Below are 24,359 nucleotides of genomic sequence, written 5' to 3' on the forward strand. Positions count from 1 at the left end.
CCATGGCTCACGGGCCTAGCCGCTCCGCGGCATATGGGATCTTCCCGGACCAGGGCACGAACCTGTGTCCCATGCATTGGCAGGCGGACTCTCAACCACTGCGCCACCAGGGAAGCCCCCTAGTATTTTCTTTACGTGAAAGCTAATCAAGAAAGGAGCCTTGGCTGACAAGGATGCTTAGGAAACAGCTATATACCACCCCCCCCCCAACTTTTCCATTTCTTTAATGTACAAATGACAAAGATGTATTAAAGTTTTAAAGAATTTTTTTACAAACAGAGAAAAGAGAGACCAAACCAGGATGACTTCCCACAAAGAAGGGATCTAAGAGCCGCCCCATGAACTTCTTCAGGCCACCACGGCTACTTCCTCCTCTTGTACCTATGAAGAAAATGAGCAGGGTAAAGACCAACGCCAAGACCAGAAAGAGGAAGGAGAAGCTCCTTTCCCAGGAAAGCTTTCCTCTCCAACCCCACTCATAGCCTCTGGTCCTCCAGAACTGTAAACATTACCTGGATTTAGATTTAAAGTTTCCTCCTCGTCTCTGGTGGGGCAAGCCCAATTGTTTTCTTTCTTCAAAGGAGGGGCTGTGAATGAGAGAAGATGGCAAAATGTTGGACAAGCAGGCAATGTTTCACCCCCCATCCTACCAGCTCCCATACAAAGCAGCAGCACCACAGATGGGTCATTTTCAGGGCCTGAGGTTCTAAGTCTGTGTTCTTCCACCTGATAATATGGGTTTATGGAAGTCAGGGCCCAGCACTAAAATACGACTGGAAGAGGCTCTTCTTGTGTATATAATAAAACTGCTTGCGTAACTTAGTTTACCCCAGCCCGGAGGATGTGCGGAGGAACAGCACATTCCCAAGAGCACACCAGAATCCTTTCTTTGGGGTTCTATCACTCTCCTGAGAGAAAGCTCTATTTCTGAACCAAAAATGTGCTATTTCACCTCCAAGGCAGGAGGGCCTTAACACTTCTCTTGCTCTCACCCTGGGAATCCACAGATGCGCTGGCGGGGGAGGGGGCAGACAGGAGCCCTTGAAATTATATACAGGCAGACCTCAAAGATATTGAGGGTTTGGCTCCAGACCACTGCAATAAAGTGAGTATCACAATAAAGCAAGTCACACGGATTTTTTGGTTTCCCAGTGCATGTAACGGTTACGTTTACACTATACTCTAGTGTCTTAATAAAGTGTGCAATAGCATTATATCTAAAAAGAAAAACAATGCACATATCTTAATTTAAAAATACTCTATTGCTGGGAACTCCCTGGCGGTCCAGTGGCTAGGAGTCTGCACTTTCACTGCTGGGATCCGGGTTCGATCCCTGGTCAGGGAACTAAGATCCTGCAAGTGCGTGGCGTGGCCAGAAAATAAATAAATAAAAATTTAAAAAATAAAAATACTCTATTGCTAAAAAAAAGGCTAACCATCATCTGACAATGCAGGGTTGCCACAAACCTTCAATTTGTAAAAACTGCAATATCTGCGAAGTGCAATAAAGCGAAGTGCAATAAAGCAAAATACAATAAAACAAGGCATGCCTGCATTATAAAGCTGTAGGTATATGAGAATTGGGAGTGGGGAAGGAAGGAGGGAGATGATTCATAGCTTTCATCAGAATACCAAGAGCTCCATGATGACTTAAAACCCTACCCAGCTCGATACTGTTTCAGGGCCTTCTTGCTTGTGTTGGTGAGTTCTTCATCAAATACAGATTTCTTCGCCTGCTTTTGCTTCTTTGCTGTGCACAGAGAGAATGGGTTAGATATGGCCTTTTTGTCCCAAGCTCCTAAATCCCCTTAAGCTCAAGGTAATGGTTCCAAGTTCAGTGGATGCTCTGGCTTGATGTTTTATTGACATGGAAGTAAGACATCAGATGCCAGCAGAAAAGAGATAAGGAATCATAAGTACCAGGTGTGAAGAACCACTCCAAAGGATGCCTGCAGAGTCCAAAGGTGGAATGGACTACCTAAACATAAAATGGGCTGAAAACATCTTCCCCTCATTCTACCCTGACCCACTCCTCCAAGCAGCAGCTGGTAAGGATTTAGGCTCCAGAATCAGAAAGGCTTGAGTTCAAATCCTACTAAACATAGGGTCGCTTCATCCCTTGGAGCCAATAAAGGACAGCTGTACACACCTACATACTCATTACTCAAAAAGCGTGGGCTCTTATCATCATCCCTCCCCTTTTGTCCCTGACCACAAGCCCAGGTTTCAGGCAGAACCTTCCTACCAGCTCCTTCAGGCTCCCCATCTGCCTACCAGGGCCCCTCGCTGGCTCCTCCTCGGGTATTGCTCGGGCCCGCTTGGCTCTGCGGTTCCTCTTGGCCAGCCGCTCAGCAAACATCTGTGCCTTGAGGATTTCAAACTGGGACCTTTCATCTGCCTGGGGAGAGGATGACATGTAAGTGTGGAACAGACCTGGCAGCCTTGACCCACATCCCCAGGCAGGGACCCAACTCCAAAGGGGAGGCTACTCACTGTCATCTCCCCCTTTTTCTTGACATCCTTCATAAACTTCTTCCTTTTCTTCTTTCCTCTTATGGCTAAGTCAAACTCCTGCAGAGCCTTGGCAACTGAGATGAGAAGAGAGCGTGAGAGTTCAGGTACCATTTTATAACATCTTTTTTTAAACTTACAATAAGTGTATATATTTGGGCTTCCCTGGTGGCGCAGTGGTTGGGAGTCCGCCTGCCGATGCAGGGGATGCGGGTTCGTGCCCCGGTCCGGGAAGGTCCCACATGCTGCGGAGCGGCTAGGCCCGTGAGCCATGGCCACTGAGCCTGCGTGTCCGGAGCCTGTGCTCCGCAACGGGAGAGGCCACAACAGTGAGAGGCCCGCGTACCGCAAAAAACAAAAAAAAACCCAAAAAACCCAAAAGTGTACCTATTTAAAAGTGATATATTTAAGGGCTTAAAATGAAAAGCAGCAGTCACTTCCTCTCCTGGCGGTTACCTCCATCTCACTAAATAACCTGCTGGTTCCACTATTTCTTAATTAATCCACTTGAGACATTCATTATATATCTGCCTCGTATTATGAAAAATACACTTCCCAGCCCTTCCCACAATATAGTTATAACTCTATTTATAACACAGAAACTTTACATACACCTTAAGTTTTTGTCCCATCAAATACAGATAGTATTCCTTAAATGCTGGTACTACCTCTTTGGAGGGTAATTTTGCATCCCTAACAAAATAATAAATACACATAGCCTCTGACCTACAGTTTCACTTTTTGGAACTTACCTTGTAAGTCAAATATGCTTGCTTAATTGTGAAAGGGCATCTGTATAGCTATCCACTACATCACTGGTTTATAATAGCAAAAGATTGGAAACAACCTCAATGTCCCTCAGTGGGGAACTAATGAAAATAAACTATAATCCACCTATGTGATGGAAGACCACATAGCCACTGAAAAAAAGAAAAGGCAGCTATATATGTGCCTGTCTAAAATGATCTCCAAACTACAAAATTCATTGAAAAAAGCAAGGTGTAGACAATGTGAATTTGTTTGTTTATTTTTTAAAGGGAGAGAAAAGGGATCTATATCTAAATATCTTTCTGACTTACTTTTTTTAAATTGTGGCAAAATATGTATAACATAAAGTTTGCCATTTTACCCATTCATTAGTGTACAATTCAATAGCATTAATGACATTCACAATATTGTACAATCATCACCATGATCTGTTTCTAAAACTTTTTCATCATCCCAAACAGAAGCTCTATTACCATTAGGTAACAACTCCTTCCCCACGGCTCCTGGTAATCTCTAGTCTACTTTCTGTGTCTATGTATTTGCCTATCTAGGTACCTCATATAAATGGAATCATAAAGATTTGTCCCTTTGTCTGGATTATTTCACTTAGCATGTTTCCAAGGTTCATCCTTATGGCATGTACCAGAACTTCATTATGGCTGAATTAATATCCCATTGTATGTACCTACCACATTCTGTGTATCCATTCATCTGCTGATGGACATGGTTGTTTCCACCCTTTGGCTATTGTGAATAATGCTTCAATGAACACTGGCATACAAGTATTTGTTTGAGTCCCTGCTTTCTGTTCTTTGGGGTATAGACCTAGGAGTGGAATTGCTGGGCCTGATGGTAATTCTATGTTTAGCTTTTTGAGGAACCTCCCCAACATACTTTTTTCCTTCTTCCTCTCTTCTTTGGTCTGGAACCAGCTCCTTTCAGGTTCAGGGTTTGGTGCCCCCTTCCCTTTCTCCAGGAGCCGCTGTGCTGTGTTGATCTGTGGGGACAGCAAAAGGATGCCTGCCATGAAACCTACATCTGATAATACAGAAGATGGCGGCTGCAGGAAGCCACTGCCTGTAAATACTTGGGGCTCTGATGATACGTTTGGCAGACACAGCATATCAGAAGGCAGACCAGCCGGGGCCCATGCAGTCTGCTTACTAAGCAGCATATGGACCAGAGCGTTCCTCACAGCCTCACCTGGGCTTCTGACTTTTGCATCTCTTTTTCTTCAGCCTCTAACTGCAGAACTGCATACACATCCTTCTCCATTTTCTCAATCTTGTCCCGGAATTTGAGGATGACATCTCAGGGGAAAAGAATGAAAAAGATTTAAAAAATAAGGATGAATATGGTGTAGCTGATGCAAACAACACAGATGGCTATTTTTTTTTTAATTAATTCATTTATTTTTGGCTGTGTTGGGTCTTCGTTGCTGCGCGTGGGCTTCTCATTGTGGTGGCTTCTCTTGCTGCGGAGCACGGGTTCTAGGCGCACAGGCTTCAGTAGTCCTGGCATGTGGCCTCAGTAGTTGTCGCTCGCGGGCTCTAGAGCACAGGCTCAGTAGTTGTGGCGCATGAGCTTAGTTGCTCTGCGGCATGTGGGGTCTTCCCTGACCAGGGCTCGAACCCGTGTCCCCTGCATTGGCAGGCAGATTCTTAACCACTGCGCTACCAGGGAAGCCCTCAGGTGGGTATTTAGTGACACAGAAAACTGTTTTTTTTTTTTATGTGTGGCTGCTCTGCTTAACACCTCCCCAAAGGCTTCCTGATGCTCGTGGAATAAATTCCAAACTCCTCAGCGTGGCCCCTGCCTACCTCTCTGACCTCTGCCTACCCCTTGCTCACAGGCCTCGGGCCTCTGGCCCTCCCTGTCTTCTACTCCCACATCAAGTGTGTTCCTGTCTCTGAGGCTTTGCCCTGGTTTTCCCTGCTTGGCACACTCTGTCCCCAGACCACCCACAGCCATCTCATTCTTGTCATCTGGGACTCGGCTCAAATGCCATCTGTCAGAGGCCTTTTCTCAGCAGCTTTTCTAAAGTAGGCACTTCTCCTGTCATTCTCAATCACACCTACAATTAGGTTATTTATTGTGTTTTTTTCCCAACAGTGTCAGCTGTTTTGTTTCCTGCTGTATCCCCAATACTTAGAATATAATAAATAGCAATAGATTGAATGAATTAAATGAAAATTTTTTAAATGAAAGGAAAAAAAAAAGACCTATGAATGGAAAAAAAGGTCTTGAAGAGATGTGTATCTAAATGCTATGAGTGGTGAGCTCTTTCACGTACAACTACATTTTTACTCTTATTTGATTTACTTTTTTCCAACACTGAATACATATTACTTTTGTAACTTAAAAAAAAATTTTTTTTAACGATGTGCTTTATATGACCACTACAGATGAGTAAAAAAGGAATGAAAGATATACAAAAAGAATAAGTACTGACCTCCTTCCCATCCTGGGCCCCCACCAAGAGGAAGTGGGGAAGGGGGTGGTGGGGGTGGTGCCTTAAGAAGAGGCCTTCTCTTCCCAAAGGCTGGCGAATACCTAAGACTAAGCACTTGGGGCACAAGTCTCTCCTCAGTCCCTTTCACACACACAGAGAATGAAGCCCAGAGAGGCAAGGGGAGACCTGCCCGGGGGCCCTCAGCAAGGAAGTGGCAGAGCTGGGATTCAAATCTGGCTCCTAACTGCAAAGCGCCCGCTCTCACCCATTACCCTCTGCCCGCTGCCCCGTCCTTCGGGGTCTGAGCTAGGATGCTCCCCGACCCATCCGAACTGCCCTGAGCCGCGGCACTGACGCCTGCTCACCCTGGGGCGGCGTCCGGGCCTTCACGGGGGCCTTGGCGGCCTTCACGATCTCCTTCAGCATCTTCCGCTCCTCCTCTCCCACCAGAGAGACCGAGCGCCCGGCCCGGCCGGCACGAGCTGTTCGCCCCACCCGGTGGACATAATGCTTGATGGTGTTGGGCATCGTGAAGTTGATGACCTGGAAGGCCAAAGTGAAGCATCAGTCAGACCTGGGAGTCGGCGGGGAGAGGGGGACGTGAGGAGGCCAAAGGACTCCCAGCAAAAACTCAAGGGAGATGGGGCCCGCTCACCGTTTTGACCCCATCGATGTCAAGTCCACGGGCTGCTACATCTGTGGCCACGAGGATGTCAATCTGTTCATCCTTAAAGCGCCTGGAAACAGCCATAAACATGTTCCTCTGAATACCTGACCCCAGTCAATACTCTGCAGAAGCCTGAGCCAGCGAAGAGAACACAAACCCTTCTGGGGTCAAGCAGCGGAGTACAGACCATCACAGTGGAGATAGATCCTAAATGTCAGCCTAATGACACTTACATGCCCCCCAAACATCCCACAACATAGAGGAAATGTGGTTTTGTGTATACCACTTTAAACAGCAACTCCCATAAATAGAGAAGCTTGGGGAACCACAGAGCTAGACTATAACACGGAGCAGAGGCAAGTGCCTCAGCATTCAAAACAGCCTTTAAGAAACAACTCTCAGGGCCTCCCTGGTGGCGCAGTGGTTGAGAGTCCACCTGCCGATGCAGGGGACGCGGGTTCGTGCCCCGATCCCGGAGGGTCCCACATGCCACGGAGCGGCTGGGCCCGCGAGCCATGGCCGCGGGGCCTGTGTGTCCGGAGCCTGTGCTCCGCAACGGGAGAGGCCACAGCAGTGAGAGGCCCGCGTACAGCAAAAAAAAAAAAAGAAACAACTCTCAGGAGCTTCCCCGGTGGCGCAGTGGTTGAGAGTCCGCCTGCTGATGCAGGGGACATGGGTTCGTGCTCTGGTCCGGGAAAATCCCACATGCCGCGGAGCGGCTGGGCCCGTGAGCCATGGCTGCTGGGCCTGCGGGTCCGACCACAAAAAAAAAAAAAAAAGAGAAAACTCTCAGCTGCCTGTGTGAATAAGGATCAGTGGAGAGTCCTAAAGGGTTCCTCCTTGCCTACCAAGCTGACTCGATTCTGCGAGAGTTAAACAAGAAATCACATGGAAAAGCACAGGGCCTGGCAAAGTAAGTGCTCAAGAAATACGAATGAATTTGCTTCAGGATCTCATTCTAGCAGACCTGGGTATGTCCCCTGCTCTGGAAAGGCTGCAGAGATCCGAATGTGTGCTGCATCATCCCAAGTCAATTTCCTGCTGTGATCCCGCTCAGCAGCTCCCACGCTCAAATCCTGGGGCAAGAGTATCATTTTCTACAAAGTCAAAGTTCTGGATATATCTAAGACATGACCTTAGAATGGTTAAGCTAAAATTTTTGAAGTGGGGAACTGTACTGTATCCCCTGGTATCACTCAAACATGACCTCTGGATGGTACTTTGTGACTTTGGAATGAAGAGAGCCCTCTCTGAAGGATGGGTGGGAGCCTCAGCCCCCGAAACTTTACCGGAGGGCCTCCAACCGCTGCGTCTGTGACAGGTTGCCGTGGAGCTCGCCCACCTGCAGCCCCATCAGCCCCAGGAGGATGTGCATGCGGTGGGCCTGCTTCTTGGTCTGGGTGAACAGCATCACGTGGTCGGTGAAAGTTCTCATCAACAGAGCTGCCAGGGAGAGAAGAGTGAGCGGGTGGCCGCCTCCAGCACGTCCTCCCTCCTCCCCTGCAAAGCGGCTGCTGTGCCTGGTTCGGGGGTGGCAGGTGAGGCCCCTGCCTTGCGGAGCTCCCACTCCAGGGCAGAGACGGAGAGGCCGAGTCCCAATTCTCAAGGGCGGTAAATGCCGTGAGAGAATGAAGAGAAGATGCAGCAGCTTCAGGGCTGGCCTGAGGAGGTGACATTAGGCTGAATGACAAGACAGTCTCATCCACGAGAAGATTTGGGGGAAGATTCCAGGCAGAGGAAAGAGCAAAAGCTTGGGGGGTTTGAGAAAGCGAAAGCAGGCGGGTGTGGCTGGAGCACCATGAGCTAAGGCGCCAAGGCCGGGGGCTCCGGGCAGGCAGGGGGCTCCGGGCAGGCCGGGGCAGGTCCAGGGGTCTTACAGGACTCGCTAGGGAGCATTGATTTCAGTCTAAGAGCAATGGAAGACACCAGAGGGTTTAAACAGCGAAGGAACAGGAGCGAATGCTTGTTTGTAAATGATCCTTTTAAATGGTCTGCAGTATGGAGAAGGCACTTCCACAGGACAGGGTGGAAGCAGACAGCCAGGTCAGAGGCCGCTGCAGCAATCCAGGTGACACAGTAGTGGCCTGGACGAAGGGCCAGAGCGGGGCAGCTGGAGGGAAGTGGCTAGGAGTTCAGCAGGACATGAAGAGGACTGGACGGTGGAAGGGAGGTGAAGCGACGAAAGAAAGGGAGGAAGAACTCGTGGTGAAAGCACGGAGCAGAGGAAGAGCAGTACCACACACCGGGGCAGGGGAGACCGCATGGAGGAGTCGCCGGGGAAAAACCAACACTTCGGTGTGAAGCTCAGCGAGGTTGAGCAGCCCTCCCTGCTCAGTCCCACCCCGGGCTTTCACCTGCCACGATGGCTTCCCGGTCCCCTTCCCGGTTTGGCCGGATCCGGATGAACTCCTGCCGCAAGAAGGGGGCCACGTCCGTGTTGCTGTTCACAAATATCCGGATGGGATTCTTCAGGGAGACAGAAGCCAGATCTTTCACCTGCCAGGCACAAAGGCAGGGATGCTGACCAGCCTGTCAGGAGGCAGGGAGGGAGGCAAGCCGGTGCTCCAGCTCAGCCCGGGGTCCTCTGCGCTGCCCCTCTGTTCCCTACAGCCCACCTCATCCGTCATCGTGGCTGAGAAAAGCATGGTCTGGCGGTGGTGGGAACACATTCGGATGATCTCCTTCATCTGCTCCTCGAAGTACTCGTCCAGCATCCTGGCAAGCGGGGGAGGGGAGGAGCCAAGAGAAATGGGCTGAGCTTGCATCTGTATCGATGAAGGACAGAAAACACTGCACAGGTGATGTTTCGATACTGTCATTGGTTATGTTTCAGGCTCATTTATTTACTTATTTTATTAGTGTTATTTTACCCTTTTTCCAAGATTCACCAAGAATTATCATTTGCCCATATTTGCTTAGCCTTTTTTCTTTTGCTGAATCATATGCTATTAAGTTGCAGACATCATGACACCAGACCCCTAAATATTTCAGCACACATTCCCTAAGAACGGTGACTTTCTCCTACATAAACACAATGTCATTTCACACCTGAGAAATTCAAGTGTCCAAATGATATCTAAAGTAAAGTACAATGTATATTCAGTTTTCCCTAACTGTCCCCAAAATGTCATTCTATAGCTTTTAGTCCAGGAATGACAGTTCCTACGTTGTACTTGGTTGTCACATCTCTTTAGTCTCCCTTAGTCTAGAAAGTTCTCTCATCCTTTTTCACACTCTGAATATGTCTAATTATTCCCCAGTGACTGGATTCAACAATCATTGCTGGGAGCGGGGTGGGGGGCAGCCGTGCACCTCACTCTCACTCCATCCGGAGACAGATGGTCAGTTTGTTCCAGCATTGCAGTTTGGTCACTTGGTTGAAGTGGTGTCTACCAGCTCTCTCCACTAGGAAAGGAACCTCTTTCTCTTTGCAGGTAATAGTCATCTGTGAGATTACTGTGACTCCCATTTTTTCAACCCACCCAATCCTTTACAGTATTTCTCGCCCAGCTCAGGCTGCAGTCGAGGGACAGGTATCACCTTTAGTTGTTGTGTCTCTTTGGTCTCAGTCTGAAACTTCCACAGCCTTTCTTGGTCTTTTGAGACATTGATATTTTTGATATTTAAAACCTAAATCAGATCATGTTCCCTTGGCTTAGAACGATCTCCTTTACCTCCTTCAGGCCTCAAGAATGCTTGGGGGACGGAGTCGACCAGTTATTCAACACCTACTGTGCACCTGCTAGATTCTAGACACGGCCCTGGCACTGGGACATGGCAGCAGGCAACACAAACACAAAGCCGGCCCTTCTCGAACAGGAAGTTCTGGGGAGAAGAGGGACACAGCCACCACACGAGCATTCAGGTACCAATGCAGGAGGTCAAGGAGGTGTAGCACGTCAGAGAACATAAGGCAGGAAGGGAAGGACGAGGCGGGGGTGTTGGGGGAAGGCAGGAACTGTGTTTTTTGTTTGTTTTTTTAAAAATATTTCATTAAAAAAAATGTCATTTATTTATTTTGGGGGGCTGCATTGGGTCTTCGTTGCTGCACACAGGCTTTTCTCTCTAGTTGCAGTGAATGGTGGCTACTCTTCATTGCGGTGCGTGGGCTTCTCATCGCGGTGGCTTCTCTTGTTGCAGGGCACAGGCTCTAGGCACACGGGCTTCAGTAGTTGTGGCGTGCAGACTCAGTAGTTGTGGCGCACGGGCTTAGTTGCTCCGCGGCACGTGGGATCTTCCCGGACCAGGGATCGAACCCATGTCCCCTGCATTGGCAGGTGGATTCTTAACCACTGCGCCACCAGGGAAGTCCCAGGAACTGTTATAGAGTGGCCAGCAAAGTGACAGCTGGAGCAGAAACCTGAGGAGGTAAAGGAGGTCATTCCAAGCTGAGGGAACGACGATGCAGAAGAGAAGCCCCAAAGTGGAAGTGTGTGGATGGGATTTACCAATGGATATCCTGGGCGGGGTGAGAAAATGAGGAGACAAGAATGGCACTGAGAATATGGCCTGAACAACTAGAAGGATGGAGTTGCTCAGTGGGATGGGAAGCGGGAGAGGGGCACAGAGGATGAGAAACTTGGTTAAGGACCTGGTTAGTTTGGAGATGCTTCAGTGTGCGAGTAAACTTGAACAGCCTCCTTACCCTGCCACCTCCACAGCAGTCCAGTTCATTAAGAGTTCATTCTGTTGAGTCACGAAGGAAAGAGGTGAGCAGATGGGACACGGATGAGAGAAAGGAAGGAAGAGAGGGAGCGAGGGCAGAGGAGGAAGGGGGGAAGGAGGGGGAGCCTGCATCACAGTAAGCGAGGCTGTTGGTTGAATCCTCCCTGTGCACTGGCACTTTACTGGCGTTACTCCTTGAATCCTCAACACCATGAGGTGGGTACTTATCCCCCACTTACAAACAAGACAAGATTGGCTTTGAGACGTTTCCCAATCTCAGGAAGCGGTGGAGCCAGCATTTACCTTGCCTTCCCTGTTAACCATCACATTACAGAAAAAGAGCAGGATAATCTGGGCTAAGATGGACAAAGGCTCACACATGGACAGCTGAACTGGTCAGAGCCATGCAGGACCAGGCAGAGTGCAGGTTCCCGCCGCGGGGTGTGGCCCTGGGGACCCCACCATTTCAGGTGCACCTGTCAGCCTCGTCCAGGATGAGCACCTCGATGCTGCTCAGGTGGAAGCAGGGGCAGTTGTGGAGGTGATCGATGAGCCGGCCCGGGGTGGCGATGAGGATGTCGGGCGCTGCCCGGAGGGCTGCTTCCTGAGACTTCACGTCCAGGCCGCCTGCGAAAAGAAAAGCCCGCCAGGCAGCCAGCTGAGTCACTCACCAGTACGGACTGAGCCCTGCTACCTGCCAGCTCCCACGGCAGATGCCGAGCAGACGGCAGAGCATGAGACTGACAGAGGCCCCACTTGCGCAGATTTTACAATATGGTGGGAGAGACAGATGATTTAATTACAATTGTGCTAAGTGCAAAAATCAAAAACGATGATGACACAAAGCCACTCCAGAATACAACAATTCAACCATCCACCAACTGAGAGATGCAGCTGAGAAACTGATAATCTTTCTAAATCACCTACAATTTCCTACCGCCTAAGGAGGGTAAAATGAAGGTTAGATAACACCATCATATAACATCATCAGAAAGATTCTGCCCCAATAAATATTTGATTCATTATTCATGCAAGACAAAATTACATCCTAAATTTGTTCGGTATCAAGAAAAACTTTGTTTCATAATTTTGAAGTTTCATTTTGCAAGGCTGGTGAAGCCTCAGTCAAACCCCTCCCCATCGCCCTCACTATCTACTGTGAAAACGTCATCTGGTTTTTAAGTGGTTTCACTCACATGAAGGCTTTCCTGCACCCGTCACCCTCAGACAGTGGCGCACGTCCCCCCTCCACCGCGCCACACTCTCTCAGAGGCAGCCAGCCCTCAGCCAGACACTCACCCACAGCCAGGCAGGTGGTGATGGTGCAGAACTGGGCCAGCTGCTTGGTGACGGAGTGCACCTGGATGCCCAGTTCCCGGGTGGGAACCAGCACCAGCACACGGGTCACTGGAGCCTGGCGGGGTTTGTAGATCAGACGCTCCAAGACGGGCAGGGCAAAAGCTGCAGTTTTACCTGGAGGGAAGGCCAGCAGGAAAGCAGAATGAGAGAAGCGTCTGTCCTTCCTGGGTCCAGGTTTTCACCTGCACACAGAAAACCTACATATCTACTCAGAGGGAAGTGAAGCAACTTATTTTTCATAAAACTTTTTTTCTGGTTTTAAATCACATGGTCAGGGCTTCCCTGGTGGCACAGTGGTTAAGAATCCACCTGCCAATGCAGAGGACACAGGTTCGAGCCCTGGTCTGGGAAGATCCCACATGCCGCGGAGCAACTAAGCCCATGTGCCACAACTACTGAGCCTGCACTCTACAGCCCGCGAGTCACAACTACTGAGCCCACGTGCCACAACTACTGAAGCCCTCATGGCTAGAGCCTGTGCTCTGCAATAAGAGAAACCACCGCAGTGAGAAACCTGTGTGCCACAACAAAGAGTAGCCCCCACTCGCCGCAACTGGAGAAAGCCCGCACGCAGCAATGAAGAACCAACATAGCCAAAAATAAATAAATAAAATAAATTTAAAAAATCAATCAATTGGGACTCCCTGGTGGCGCCATGGTTGAGAGTCCGCCTGTCGATGCAGGGGACGTGGGTTCATGCCCCGGTCCGGGAAGATCCCATATGCTGTGGAGTGGCTGGGCCCGTAAGCCATGGCTGCGGAGCCTGTGCTCCGCAGCGGGAGAAGCCGCAACAGTGAGAGGCCCGCGTACCACAAAAAAAAAAAAAAAAAAAAAAAATCAAGCAATCAATCACATGGTCAATGTAAAAAATCTGGGAAATAAAAAAAAAAAAAAAAAGAAAGCAATAAAAATCACCCACAGTTCAGCCAACCAGAGGTAAGCATTACCAAAACAGTATCTATATTACCAATCTTTTTTTTAATGGACAAAAATACAAAAATATTAATTTTAATGCAATAACACTATATATTGTTTAGTAACTTCCCTTTAAAAAAACATACATTTTCCTATTTCTTTAAGTACTCTACTTTTTTTAAATGGTTGCATCGTATTTTATTACATGACTATTTCTATTCTATTCTATTACATGACTATATAATTAACTGCACTAATACACAATGTTGTGATAAACATCCCTTTTATAAAATCTTTACTCCTATGACAGGGGCTTATCATGGGAGTGACAGGAGGTCATGGTCACAGAGACACCCTGATAGGATTAAATAAAAATGACCTTCACCAGACCACCTGAAACCTGTAACCTGTGACTACCCTATTTAAAAAAAGTAGAGTATTTTTAAAAAAACAGAAAAATATATATTCATATTTTTTAAAAGGGAAGTTACTACACAGAATATATAATGTTATTACATTAAAATTTATATTTGCATATTTAGCAAAGTGGGCTTTTGGTAAGTCAACCCAGAGCCTATTCTATGCGGCACATCCTTCTTCCTCCTCCTCCTCTCCCTCGCCCCGCCCAAGTCCTTGTCCTTTTTACCTGTCCCAGTGGCTGCACAGGCACAGACGTCCTTCCCCAGCAGACCCACAGGTATGCACGCCTTCTGGATCGGTGTGGGCTCCTTGAAGCCCATGGCTGTGATGGCCTGAAGAGAAAGAAAAGATAGGGTCAGAGAGGAGAGGAGGGGGAGTCTCAGCACAAAACAAACAAGGCAGGTTTCCAAACAGGTTTCAATCCCTCCCAGTCATTCAATCCACCTACTGTGTGTCACTTTTCTAGGCCCTGAGGATATAGTAATAAACAAAAGGAACGACCCTGCCCTTAGAATCTGGTAGAAAAAACAGGCCGAAAACAAACACGTGTCATATGAAGATAAATGCTATGGAGAAAGCTACAGCAGTCAAGGGGGCTGGCAAGGGCAGGGGGAGGGGATGAGTGCAATTTACAGAAGGGCTGTCGGGGAAGGTCTCATGGAGCAGGCGCTACTGAGGAGAATCCTGAAAGAGGCAAAGAGCACCCCAGCCAGATTTCTGGAACGATCTTCCAGGCAGTGGGAATAGCAAGCACAAAGGCCCTGAGGAAGAAGATGCCTGGCCTGTGTGAGGGCCAGTGAGGCCAGTGTGGCCAGAGCAGAATGGCTGCTGAGAGGCATCATCAGAGGGGCCCAGAAGGGGCAGGGCCGTACAGGCCAAGATGGAAATCTTTGTGTAAGAGGGTTCCCTGGCAGCTGTGTGGACAACAGAGTTCAGGGAGGCCACGAGCCCAGTTACGGGGCGACTGCAAGAATCCCATGGTTGACAACAGAAGCCACTACCTTCAGAAGAGGGCGGGAAAGGTTCATGTCCTGGAATGAGAGGTTTTCATCGTACTGAGATGCATCTTCAAAAAATCCTCCTGCTTCCTACATCAGAAAATCAAAAGACAGAATGAGAATTCAGCAAAAAGGGAATTAAATGACCTGAAAATTCTTTCAGGTTGTAAAAACGAGCTGCACACTGCTGTCCAAGCCCACGCTCACCTGTCCTTTCTTCTTCTTCTTCTTCTGCTCCTTTACTTTGAGTGTATCTACGGAGAAAAAGAGAGCTGATAACCAGGGCTCATGCTTCCTGAGCACTCAGTCTGCTAGACACTGTCCTAAGTGCATTACGTGGATGGACACCTCACGGAATCCATGCAACAACCTGAGGGAGCTCCTGTCACCAGCGTCGCCTCACAGAAGAGGAGGCTGTGCAGCCGTGCAGGTAAGTCACTCACCTGAGGTCAGACAGGAAGCAAACCTGGCAGGTTCCAGAGACAAGGCTCCCAACCACTGTGCTATATAAGGATGCTTTAGCACTCATTTCTGCAAGAAATATTAATGGAGCACCTACTACGTGGCTGGACTCATCTGAGGTGGGGGACCTATCACCCCAAATAAGTTTGAGTCATAGAAGTGCCAACAGCTGTGTGGGGCTGGAGATGAGGAAAAGAGTGAACATGGGAATTCCCTGGCGGTCCAGTGGCTAGGACTTGGTGCTTTCACTGCTGGTGCCTGGGTTTGATCCTTGCTCGGGGAGCTAAGATCCCGCAAGCCTCGCGGCATGACCAAAAAAAAAAAAAGGGAAAAAGAAAAAGAGTGAACTCTGACTGCAGAGTACAACAACCCTAACAAAATCCCAAGGAAAAAGAGAAGCTAAAAGAAAAGAAGTCGAGACTTCCCTGGTGGCCCAGTGGTTAAGAATCTGCCTGCCAATGCAGGGGACATGGGTTCGAACCCTGGTCCGGGAAGATCCCACATGCCACTGAACAGCTAAGCCTGTATGCCACAACTACCAAGCCTGCGCGCCGCAACTACTGAAGCCCACATGCTCTAGGGCCTGTGTTCCGCAACAAGAGAAGCCACCGCAATGAGAAGTCCACGCACCACAACGAAGAGCAGCCCCCGCTCACCGCAACTAGAGAAAGCCCCTGCACAGCAATGAAGACCCAACGCAGCCAATAAATAAAGTAATTAATTTAAAAAAAAATTAAAAAAAAAAAAAAGAAAGGAGGTCGACTCTGGGATCTTAAATTTAACTGTGTAGAAGAGCATAGGATAACCTACAAAGTAAAAGCGAACACTCCAATTTCCTGTCCCCATTTCTGACAGTATCGCCTACCTGCTTTGGTGAGGATGTTCTCATCAGCTGACGAGTAGTCAGTCTCTGATTCTTCATCTTCTGGGGCTTCCTCATCTTTCCCTTCAAAGTCTTCCTGCTCCTCTGGTTCAGAGCCCTCCTTTGCTTCTTTCTCCTTCTCCAACTTCGCAGACTTGGCTTCTTTATCCTAGGAAAAGAAACTGTAATAAAGCAAGGCGACTACAAACTTCAGGAAATCCAGAACCTGTGAAGGGAAAGGGAAGGGAAGGAAGGGAAAAATATTATGCTCCCAGGCCTGGGAGAAAACTATGCAGATTCTTAGTGACTATTAACCACAGACACACAGAGAAAGCCTGCCTGCACCAGCCGTACTGCAACCTAGGCTCCAAGAGAAACGGTGTGGTCACACTGAAAGTAAAGCTCAGGGCTCACCTACAAAGAGAAGTAACTGCTTTGCTTACTCACCTCTGTTTTCCTTTTCTTTCGAACTTTCTCAATCTTCTCATCTAATGTCGTGGCTGCCCTCTACAGATAAAAATAAAGAGATGAAAAAGAAACATACGTGTGGGAAAGAGATAAAACAAAGGGCTTCTTAAGGTAGGGTCTCAGATGTCAAATATAGAAAAAGCTCCTCTGTACTTGGATAGGTTAATCAATCCATAGATTATTCACAACAAAACAAACAAGCAAACAAAACACCATTAAATAAATGGTCTTTTTGTGAAAAAACTTCAAATTACCTGGAACCAGTAAGAACACCCACATTGTAGAAGGAGTTTACTATTGAGAATGATACAGTTACCAAGAGATGTCACACTGTATCTGAATGCTACTTGGAAAAACTCTTCCCCTTGCCCATCAGACATAATTTAGCCTATCAAACTGTTGAAAGGCGAGCAAATTCAGGTAACGCTGGATCTTGCTAAAACTTTCCAAAGGTGAGGTAATGGCAGGCCCCCTTGATACACGCTCAAAGCACCCTGAACCGCTACAGCGCTTACCACAGCCATAAGGAACGGCTTAATTGTCTATCTAGTCATTTTCTACCCTGCTAGAATGTAAGCGCTGTAAGACCAAGTCGGTAACTACATGAAGTACACGTGAAAAGGAAAAAAAAAAAACCCGCTCAAGATGACTTTGAAAAGGCAATGCTGTTTTATTTGAAACAGAACAAGGACCAGCAGGGTCTGGATTAAACTGCCCTGAGCAGGCAGTATTTCCCTCGGAAGCCCGTGAAATGGAAAACAACTTTTAAGCACCTTCTAGCTTGTTAACCAGATTCAAAGAAAAGCACAGGGTCTTGGCAAACAAGCAGATGACAGTGACATTCATAGCAGTTTTGGCTGTGATGTGTGGGAACCAGGGACCCTAAACAGAAAGGCCACATGAGATCACCTGGCAAGTGACAGAAAGTGATAGTATCTGTGGGGCAGAGTCAAGCCTTCAAGAACACCACTACCAAGGATGCCTGCTAGATTGTTCTCTGTTACAAAACAACATAAAAATAGTTTCTTTCTAATACTCAAAACAAGGATCGAATACCTAGAAAAGAGACGATGGTAACATAGCTATGTCCATTTTTTAAGCAATTTATATGTAACATTTGGCATTCCTAAACCATTGGACCCTGAAGCCCACTGTCCAACCCTAACAGCCCACGGCCTGGAACTGCCTATCTGTGTCAGTCTCACCTTCTTCTTGAGCTGGCTCATGACGTCAGCCATGGCCCAGCTGCCATCGTACATCCCCTCCTTCTCAGTGAAAACAAAGTCAGGGTTGAAATCGGCACTGCGGTTCTTCTGCAAGGCTTTCTGCTTTCTGCCCAGCACAATGGGCCCCTGGGAAGAGGGAGAAGCAGGATGACTATGGGACTGAGATGAAAGAACACTGGAAAAAGAAGGAGGAAATGAGGGTACCCAATAAGAGAACAGAAATATACAGGGCAAAAGCTGACAGATGACAAGAAGTAGAATAATCTACAATTGTCCTGGGAGAGTTTAACACATCTCAATAATTGACAGATCAAGCACACACAAAAAATGAGTAAGTCCGTAGAAAATTTGGACAGCACAATTAATAACCTTTATTCCAATGAACAAATAGAGAACACTGCACTAGAGCATGTACATTCTTTCTAAGCACACGTGGAATAGTTGCAAAAACTGATCACATAGTATTCCTTTTAAGCAAATCTTCAATAAGTTCAAAAAAATCAATATTATACAGACTCTGTTCTCTGACCACAATTCAATTAAGTTAGAAATAAATAACAACAACAACAGAAATTTTTTTAACTCATACATTTGGAAATGGGAAAGGAAGGAGAACTGGCTGAACTATGGCTGCAGGAGGATAAACAGAAGAAAAAACCCTGAGAACTAAAAAGTGCTATACTGATTTTTTTTTCTTACTTGAGTTAAACAATTTCATAAGAACTCTGACCCTAAACTTTATTATTAGTAATGATTATATCTCACTTCTCCAGTACCTAGTTTAAATCGGTAATTGTATAGCACTTCAAGCTAAACTTGAAGTTTAGCATCATTTGCCATATTTCCTTCAGTCCTTTTCTATGACAATTTAAAAAAAAATTTTTATTGAAGTATGGTTGATTTACAATGTTGTGTTTAATTTCTGCTGTACAGCAAAGTGACTCAGTTATATATTCTTCTTCATATTCTTTCCCATTATGGTTTATCACAGGGTATTGAATATAGTTCCCTGTGCTATACAGTAGGACCTTGTTGTTTATCCGTCCTATACATAATAGTTTGCATCTGCTAACCCCACACTCCCAGTCTTTCCCTCCCCCCACCCCCCCTTGGCAACCACAAGTCTCTTCCCTATATTTGTGAGTCTGCTTTTGTTCCGTAGATATGTTTATTTGTGTCGTATTTTAGATTCCACATATAAGTGATAATTTTTCTGTGATAGTTTTCCATTCAAGAAACAAAAAGATTCTGGCTACTAAGTGGAAAATACACTTGGGGGGGGCGACAAGAGAAACAGTTACAGACCAGGTATGTTAGGATTGTAGGTATCCAGGTACAAGATGGCAGTGTGTCCTGGACTAGGGTGGAAACAGTGTGGACTGAGGGGGGAAGAAGCTTAAGAGAGATTTCTGAGGTAGCCTGCAGAACACTGGAGGGGAAAGAGGCTGGATAACTCCAAGGTTTCTGGCTTGAGATAAAGCAGGTTGGGAGGGTGAGGGAGACCAGAGTTCAGCTTTGGAAAAGCTGAATTTGTAGAGGCCGAGGGACGCCCAAACCAGAGGTGTCAGTAAGCAGATGAGGCCACAGAGGGGAAAACACTTGAGCTGGAGCTTTAAAGGATGAGCACCTTTTCATGATACCGGTCCCTTTTTAACTGCCGTGCTGTTTAATGTCTCTAACTCCCCACCACAACATAAGCTTCAGGAGAGCGGTGTTCCTTGCCCTTCTTGTTCACTGCTGTGTCCTGAATGCTTAACACTAGGTGTAGCACATATAAATAGTCAATGAATACTGCCTTAATGAACGCATGGATAACCATGGCTCCTTGACTAGGAACCAGGACTGACTCTGTCTCTGGATCTCTATGACACAGCGCCTGGATTAAATATCAGTTCAGTGAATGGGTACTGAGTTCACCAAGGCGACACAGAATAGCACAAGCACAGGCGCGGAGGTGAGGAAAAGCTAGTGGCCAGCAAACTGAGGAAGATCTGGGGGTCCGGGTGAGACCCAGGGACACTTGCCGGCCTGGCAGAGGATGCTGAGCCCTTGGGGGCAGGGACCTGAGGCACCACGGGGAAGGGAAGCAGTCAAGGACATCGGCTGCCCGCCGCCGCGCTCCCACCCCGATCGGCTCATACCTCCTCCTCCTGGTCTTCGGAGTCAGTCTCTGGCTCCACCGGCACCTCATCATCTTCGCCTATGGTCCCGATTAAACCCAGCTCCGCAAGCATGTCGTCGCAGCAGCCACTTCCGGAAACCAGCACGGCATGCTAGGCGGCTCTCCTGTTTTCGCGACCTCCCCGTCGTCACTGCGCTTGTGCCTACGTCACTTCCTCTTGGAGGCCGCCCTGGCCCGCCCCCTCTCTCAAAGTCTCGCGGCGCGCGAGCGGCAACCTGGGGCGTGGTTTGTGTGACGAAGGCAAGGCACGGCGTTTGTGTTAAAATCCGTTCTCTTGGTGCTCAGAAAACGGTGCGACGGTTGGAGGCGCGTGCGAGTTGCGGAGGAGAAAGTCTAAAGAGGTGCGTGGATGAGCTCCGTATGTTTATGTACAAAAAAATTGTGGAAGAAAATACAACAAACACTTAGAAGTGATTGTCTCTGGGTGGTAGAATTTTAAGCGATTTTTAGTTTCGTCTTAGGTTTTTTTCCACAGTAAACATTTATTTTCATAAAAAAAAAAAGTTAAAAATAAGAATAGCTGGGACTTCCCTGGCGGTCCAGTGGTTAGGACTCTGCACTTTCACTGCCCAGGGCGCCGGTTCGATCCCTGGTCGGGGAACTAAGATTCCTCAAGCCACCGCTGTGAGGCCAAAAATTAAGAATAGCTAACACTTATATAACATTTACTCTGTGCCAGATACTGATCTAAGCACTTATACATGTATTAACTAATTTAATCCTTACGGCAACCCTAGCAGAAGGTATGATTACTCTGTCGCCATTTTACAGATAAATAAACTAAGGCGATGGGGCTTCCCTGGTGGTGCAGTGGTTGAGAGTCCGCCTGCCAATGCAGGGGACACGGGTTCGTGCCCCGGTCCGGGAGGATCCCACATGCCGCGGAGCGGCTGGGCCCGTGAGCCATGGCCGCTGAGCCTGCGCGTCCGGAGCCTGTGTTCCGCAACGGGAGAGGCCACAACAGTTGAGAGGCCCGCGTACCGCAAAAAAAAAAAAAGAAAGAAACTAAGGCGCAGAGAGGTTCCCAGGGTCACAGAGCCAGTTAATTACAGAGCCAAGATTATAACTGAGGCAGTGGCTCCAGGGTCCTTAAGGAAAGTAGATCTCACAGCTTACCAGGAAGTTTTCATCTCTTCTCTGCTTGTGGCAATCTCACTGAATCTTAACTTCCTAAACACCACCTGCTACATGAAGTCTTCGTGGACTACCCATCCTCCTTCATAGCTGTTTGCTCCTTCCGTGTTAACACTTTGTACTTGCAGCAGAGTTGCAGTTGTGTCATAAAAGTAGGTTCAGTTGTCTTTTTTTGTGTGCTATTTTAACTTTTTTTTAAACTATTTTTAAGTGTACAATTCATTGGCATTAATTATATTTAGAGTGTTGTGCAACCATCACTGCTATGTGTTTCCAAAACTTTTTCATGAGCTTAAGGCAAAGCCTTGTAACCATTAAGGAATAGCTAACTCCCAATTCTTGTTTCTCCCCAGTCCTGGTAAACCTCTAACCTACTTTATGTCTCTATGAATTTGCATGTTCTAAATATTTCATGTAAGTTGAATTATACAATATTTGTCCTTTTGTGTCTGGCTGATTATACTTAGCACAGTGTTTTCAAGGTTCATCCATGTTGTAGCATGTGTCAAGTTCATTATGGCTGAATAATCTTCTGTTGTATGGATATACCACGTTTTGTTTATCCATTCATCTGTCAATAGACACTTGGGTTGTTTCCACCTTTTGCCTATTGTGAATAATGCTGCAATGAACATTGGCATATGAGGATCTATTTGAGTCCCTATTTTCAGTTCTTTCAGGTGTATACCTAGGAGTGAAATTGCTGTGTCATATGGTAATTCTGTGTTTAGCTTTTTGAGGAACCACCAAAATATTTTCCACAGCGGCTATACTTTTTTTACATCAGTAATATATGAGTGTTCCAATTACTCCACTTTCTATCCTGTTCACGGCTGTATCCCTAGTGCTTAGTATATACTAGGCATTCAGTAATTAGTAGATGAATAAATGAGTGAATGAATGTCCTTATGTGTTTTTGAATCATTTTCAGATGTCTGTCAAGTCTATATGTCAATGTTTGCTCAATTCATATAGGCCTTATGTCAACTCTGGCTCCCTCCAGTCTTCTTCCCTGAGCTCTGGAGGGCCGGAACCATGTCCAAGTCATCCTTGTACCTTGGAGCACTTGTACCTGCAAGTGCACAATCTATATTGAAGGACCAGCATTTTAAATTACCAATCCATTGCAAACTGGTACTTCTGTAAAATACAGTAAAAATGTGTGGCAAGATCAGCTTGCTAGAAAACTTTCTGAAAGCTTATTCTCAATTTCTATATTTATAGTGTCCTGAGCAGGTAATGAACAGTTTACAGTTTAAGTCACACTGTCCATATTTTGAGTCACACTGCCTTGAGCTCTTAGAAAACCAAGACAGCATCACATGGGATTAAAGACAAAGATGGAGGTGAACAGACTTTGTTTACTACAAAACATCAGATAAATGCCAATTGTTAGATTAATACTGTCCATTGGAACTTTTTGCAGCATGAAAATGTTTTATATCTGTGGTATCCAATATGATGGCCACTAGCCACAAGTGGCTATTGAGCACTTGTAATGTAGCAAGTTGAGGAATTGAATTTTCTGTTTTTATTTTAATTAAAATAGCCACGTGACGGCGGGGGGAATAATTAGGAGTTTTGGATTAACATATACACACTTCTGTATATAAAATACATGGGGAATTCCCTGGTGGTCCAGTGGTTAGGACTCGGTGCTTTCACAGTGCGGCTGAATAAATAAATAAAAATAAAAAGATTTATTCTCTTAGCAACTTTCAAATACACAATACAGTATTATTATCTGTTGTCACCATGCTATACGTTACATCTCCGTGACTTATTTTATAGCTGGACATTTGTACCTTTTGACTGCCTTCACCCATTTCACCCGCCTCTGGCAACCACCCACTGTTCTCTGACCTATGAGTTTCAGTGGGGGTTGCTTTTTTCTTTTTAGATTCCACATATAAGTAAGATAATACGGTATTTATCTTTCTCTGTCCTACTTATTTCACTTAGCATTATGCCCTCAAGGTCCATCCATGTTGTTGCATATGGCAAGATTTCCTTCTTTTTTATGGCTGAATAATATTTCATTATGTATAAATACCACATTTTCTTTATCCATTCACCCATTGATGGACACTTAGGTTGCTTCCATGTGTTGGCTATTGTTAATAATGCTGCTATGAATATGGGGGGTTCAGATACGGTTTTGAGTTAGTGTTTTCATTTCCTTTGGATAGATACCCAGAAGTGGAATTGCTGGATCATATGGTAGTTGTATTTTTAATATTTTGAGGAATCTTCATACTGTTTTCCATAGTGGCTGCACTAATTTACATTCCCACCAACAGTGCATAAGCGTTCCTTTTTCTCCACATCTTCAGCAACACTTATTTCTTGCCTTCTTGATGATAGCCATTCTTAACAGGTGTTAGGTGATCTCACCTTTTGGTTTTGATTTGCATTTCCCTGATGATTAATGATGTTGAACACCTTTTCATCTAACCATTGGCCATCTGTATGTCTTCTCTGGAAAAATGTCTATTCGGATCCGCTGCCCATTTTTTAAATCAGATTTTCTGGGGTTTTTGCTATTGAATTGTATGAGTTCTCTATATATTTTGGATATTAATTAGTCCCTTATCGGATATGTGATTTGCAAATATTTTCTCACATTTGGTAGGTTGCTTTTTCATTTTGTTGATGTTTTTCTTTGCTGTGCAGAGGCTTTTTAGTTTGATGTAGTCCCACATGTTTATTTTTGCTTTTATTGCCTTTGCTTTTAGTGTCAAATCAAAAAATCATCACCAAGACTGATGTCAAAGAGCTTATTGCCTGTGTTTTCTTGTAGAGGTTTTATGGTTTCAGGTCTTACATTCAAACCTTTAATACATTTTGAGTTAATATTTGTGTATGGTGTGAGGTAGTGGTCCAGTTTCATTCTTCTGCATGTTGCTGTTCAGTTTTCCCAACACTGTTTATTGAAGAGACTGTCCCATCCCCACTGTATATTCTTGGCTCCATTGTCGTAAATTAATTGACCATATATATGTTGGTTTATTTCTGGGCCCTCTATTCTGTTCCATTGATCTATGTGTCTTTTTAAAATATGAACACCATACTGGTTTGATTACTATAGCTTTGTAATATAGTTTAAAACCAGGAAGCATGATGCATCCAACTTTGTTCTTCTTTCTCAAGATTGCGTTGGCTATTTGGGGGGTCTTAAACAATTCTTTACATTAAATTTTCTCTGTTAAAATAACTAGTATAGGACTTCCCTGGTGGTGCAGTGGTTAAGAATCCGCCTGCCAATGCAGG

The 24,359-nt window shown here is 46.2% G+C and overlaps 2 protein-coding genes across 14 annotated transcripts in view; one reads left to right on the plus strand and one right to left on the minus strand.

The window, feature by feature from the left end:
• Positions 1 to 248: 248 nt before the first annotated feature.
• DDX27 (DEAD-box helicase 27) lies at positions 249 to 20,078 on the minus strand. Its single transcript, XM_060077998.1, has 21 exons — positions 19,915 to 20,078; positions 17,753 to 17,899; positions 16,527 to 16,586; positions 16,083 to 16,248; positions 14,963 to 15,009; positions 14,759 to 14,845; positions 13,984 to 14,089; positions 12,363 to 12,536; positions 11,540 to 11,690; positions 9,014 to 9,113; positions 8,753 to 8,894; positions 7,688 to 7,841; positions 6,387 to 6,468; positions 6,097 to 6,274; positions 4,483 to 4,589; positions 4,174 to 4,276; positions 2,494 to 2,588; positions 2,275 to 2,398; positions 1,663 to 1,750; positions 513 to 587; positions 249 to 381 (listed from the first exon to the last, which is right to left on the minus strand). Exons 1-21 carry the CDS (start codon positions 20,005 to 20,007, stop codon positions 363 to 365), a joined length of 2,298 nt encoding a protein of 765 aa, XP_059933981.1. The 5' UTR covers positions 20,008 to 20,078; the 3' UTR covers positions 249 to 362.
• Positions 20,079 to 20,190: 112 nt separating this feature from the next.
• Positions 20,191 to 24,359, plus strand: part of STAU1 (staufen double-stranded RNA binding protein 1) — a 91,189-nt gene continuing 87,020 nt past the window's right edge. For 7 of the 13 annotated variants that reach the window (XM_060120183.1, XM_060120184.1, XM_060120186.1 and 4 more), the window contains exon 1: positions 20,192 to 20,296. The gene's annotated coding sequence lies outside the window, so the exon portion shown is untranslated. Of the gene's footprint in view, positions 20,297 to 24,359 lie in introns of all 13 variants that reach the window. The other 6 variants (XM_060120189.1, XM_060120195.1, XM_060120193.1 and 3 more) reach the window with 4 other exon arrangements.

This window comes from Mesoplodon densirostris, chromosome 16, assembly GCF_025265405.1.
Source record: "Mesoplodon densirostris isolate mMesDen1 chromosome 16, mMesDen1 primary haplotype, whole genome shotgun sequence".
Taxonomy (NCBI): Eukaryota; Metazoa; Chordata; class Mammalia; order Artiodactyla; family Ziphiidae; genus Mesoplodon; species Mesoplodon densirostris.